The 2,640-nt window shown below is 41.0% G+C and overlaps 1 protein-coding gene across 1 annotated transcript; it reads right to left on the reverse strand.

The window, feature by feature from the left end:
* Positions 1-229: 229 nt before the first annotated feature.
* LOC111462887 (cyclin-D3-3-like) lies at positions 230-1,941 on the reverse strand. The gene is made up of 4 exons (XM_023106689.1): positions 1,344-1,941; positions 1,028-1,229; positions 808-938; positions 230-701 (listed from the first exon to the last, which is right to left on the reverse strand). The coding sequence occupies exons 1-4, from the start codon at positions 1,800-1,802 to the stop codon at positions 408-410; spliced, it is 1,086 nt and encodes a 361-aa protein (XP_022962457.1). The 5' UTR covers positions 1,803-1,941; the 3' UTR covers positions 230-407.
* Positions 1,942-2,640: the final 699 nt, after the last annotated feature.

The raw sequence follows: 2,640 nt of genomic DNA on the forward strand, positions 1-2,640 counted from the left end.
TCTTTTTTTTTTTTTTTTTTTTTCTTCCTTCTTCGTCCTTCAATTCAATTATATATTATTTGATTCGTTTTCAGCTAACCCCATTACTAAAAATTTGATCTTGGCGATCTCAAGTTGAGTGATTCATCAAACCCCATGTAAATGAAACAGATCATTGAAGTACTGAAACTGCTATTCATTGTTATACATTCTCATGTTCTTTGCATCCGGATAAAATGCCAGCCATCTCTGCGTTTCCTTAAGCTTCCGATTGCACATTCCTTCATAATAACTGGCAGATTGATAAACAATTTTGGGGCCTAAACTGCAGAGATGGTTAGGCAATTTAACTTGCAGAATTCGATCAAATATTGATTCTAATTCTTATTCAACATACAAGGATTACGAGGAAAAAGAACAAAGGGAAGTTAATTAAGAGAGGGTTCAGGCGAGGACATGTCGAGGCAATTTGTAGCTGTTGAATGGTTCGCCATCTCCAGTGGCAGATGATCCATTGCTCTGTTCTTCTTCGTTGAAGGCTCTGGCGAAGATGAATCCGACGAGGCCACTGACCATGACTCATTCGAGCTATCGGAGCTGAATGACACGTCTATCACGCCGTTCGGGCTGCCCGGAATTGACCCGAATTTACGTTTCTTAAATTGATTGCCGTTTCTTCTAGATGCATCTGAGATCAGCTTACAGCATTCTTCCACATTGCCCTGTTTTGAGAAAAATAATAAATTAAAAACTTTGTTATAACTTATTCAAATCGTCTACTGGTTGAATTTGGGTATTAGGATCGAAATGCGAATACTAAATATGGACCTTCTCGATTCCGAGGATGGTAAGAAGCTGGGAATCGTATTCGACGCCGAAGTGGGGCTCCATAGCTTTAAAAGCGTGCAGCATTGTGGCGGTGGCCATTACAGAAGGAAGAAACGACATGAAATCTGAGTCTGCAAGTAAAAACAACACCAAAAGGAAATGAGCGTGGGAATGTATTATAAAAAATGGCGATATTGTGAATTTATCTATGATTTCTTACCTAGGATAACCGAGAGAACAGTTCGTTCACACTGCCTAAGGATTTCCCTGCAGATATGGTCCTTGAATCCCAGTCTCCTTGAGATATAATCCACAAATGAAAATGGGGTGACAGGATTCATTCGCCATTCAAGCGTAGAGAGCACAAGAAGCTCCATCTTCTTGATGGTCTTGGTTTCAAACAGATATCTACTGTCTTCCACCTACACAAGTCAAAACCCCAACAGAGATTAATGATTAATTGTCGAAGTAGAAGGATGAATATGTCCCAATCCGACCATTTGTAAGTTGGGTTATTAAGATTTGTGGAAACTTACTTGTAGGTCCAATAAAAGAGGGACTTGGGTCTCCTCCACTTTGGCAGCAAGAGAGATACAGGCAACAGCAGCAAGCTGAGACATCCACGGCTTGTCTGTTTGAAAATGAAAACAGGACAGAAACCGGTCGAAGTAATCGACGGCGAGAACCGCAGTGAGAGCAGAGAAGGAGTAATGGGCACTGATCTTCAGCATCCAGTCGACGGCACGTCGTCGGGCGGCAGCAAGAGAAGGGTCAATCTGAATGCTTTTAAACAGTTCATTAGGCCTCTCTTTTGAAAGCAGAGAAATTAGTTCATGGTCATCCCAAAACAGATCCTGCTCAGCCAAAATCGGAGAAGTTGAATCGGTTGTTAAAGTAGAGTAAGGTTGGTGGTCAAAACCCCTTTCCTCGTTGTCGTCCTCCTCCCAGTGCTCCTCAGAGCAATAAAGAGCATCAAGCGCATACGGTGGTACCATCTTCTTCTGAGAAGAAGAGGTTGAGATTTTGGTTCATTGTAAGGCGTGAGAGAGGGAAACTGAGTGAACAGAGGAGAGGAGCGAAGAAGACCAATCCTCACCCATGGCTGTAAGCTGCGCTCTGTCTCTCTTGTTCAGATGGAAGAAGAGAGAGTCTTTATTGGTAGGAGTTTAGGAGCCGCGGCTTTGTGCGTCTATCAGGTGACCGCTAAATCGCAGGTAAAATTGGGAAAATTTTAGACTACTCTAACTCGATGTTAGCCACGTCAGCATTTTTAAAAGGAACACGTGACCGATTTGCGTGTTGTGATTGGGCCAGTTGGCAAGGTGGTCCCTCCGATGATCCTCTACGAGCAGGTGTATTTGAGTGTTTGTGATATCTAAAATGTAAGCCGTCTGATTAAATAATTATTATGGAATGAAAGACGTAATAATATGGGAATTATTAAATGGGAGGGGGAGTGAAAGTGGGCAGGCAGGGAAAGAACCACTCGCACATCGTTCGATACGATATGAAAATGAACACAAAATCACAAAAATAAAAACAAATTTGAAAAAGTAAAAGAAATTCAGCTTCTTTCACTCCCAAACCCAATTAAAAAATATATATATTTCACTCCTATTAAATGTAAAGTTAAAAGGTTAAACAGAGGTATTTAGACAAAATTTAAAGGTTTAACCTTTTGTGATTTTTATTTCTATGGTGGGGGTGGTGGAGGAATGGTGGGAGAGCGGTGGGTGGAAGCATGGGAGTTCACTCGTTGCAGGGGCTAATTAAAGAGTGCTGCTTTATTGTACAAAAAGTTATGGGTTTTTTTTTTTTTTTTTTTTTTTTTTT

This window comes from Cucurbita moschata, unplaced genomic scaffold (assembly GCF_002738365.1).
Source record: "Cucurbita moschata cultivar Rifu unplaced genomic scaffold, Cmos_1.0 Cmo_Scf00027, whole genome shotgun sequence".
NCBI classification, from domain to species: domain Eukaryota; kingdom Viridiplantae; phylum Streptophyta; class Magnoliopsida; order Cucurbitales; family Cucurbitaceae; genus Cucurbita; species Cucurbita moschata.

Bases quoted from the DNA above. Each gene is read 5' to 3' on its own strand.
- LOC111462887 (XM_023106689.1), bottom strand. From the start codon at position 1,802: ATGGTACCACCGTATGCGCTTGATGCTCTTTATTGCTCTGAGGAGCAC. The intron at 1,230-1,343 runs GTAAGTTTCCAC...TGACTTGTGTAG, and splicing joins CTCTTTTATTGGACCTACAA to GTGGAAGACAGTAGATATCT. The intron at 939-1,027 runs GTAAGAAATCAT...TTTTACTTGCAG, and splicing joins TGTTCTCTCGGTTATCCTAG to ACTCAGATTTCATGTCGTTT.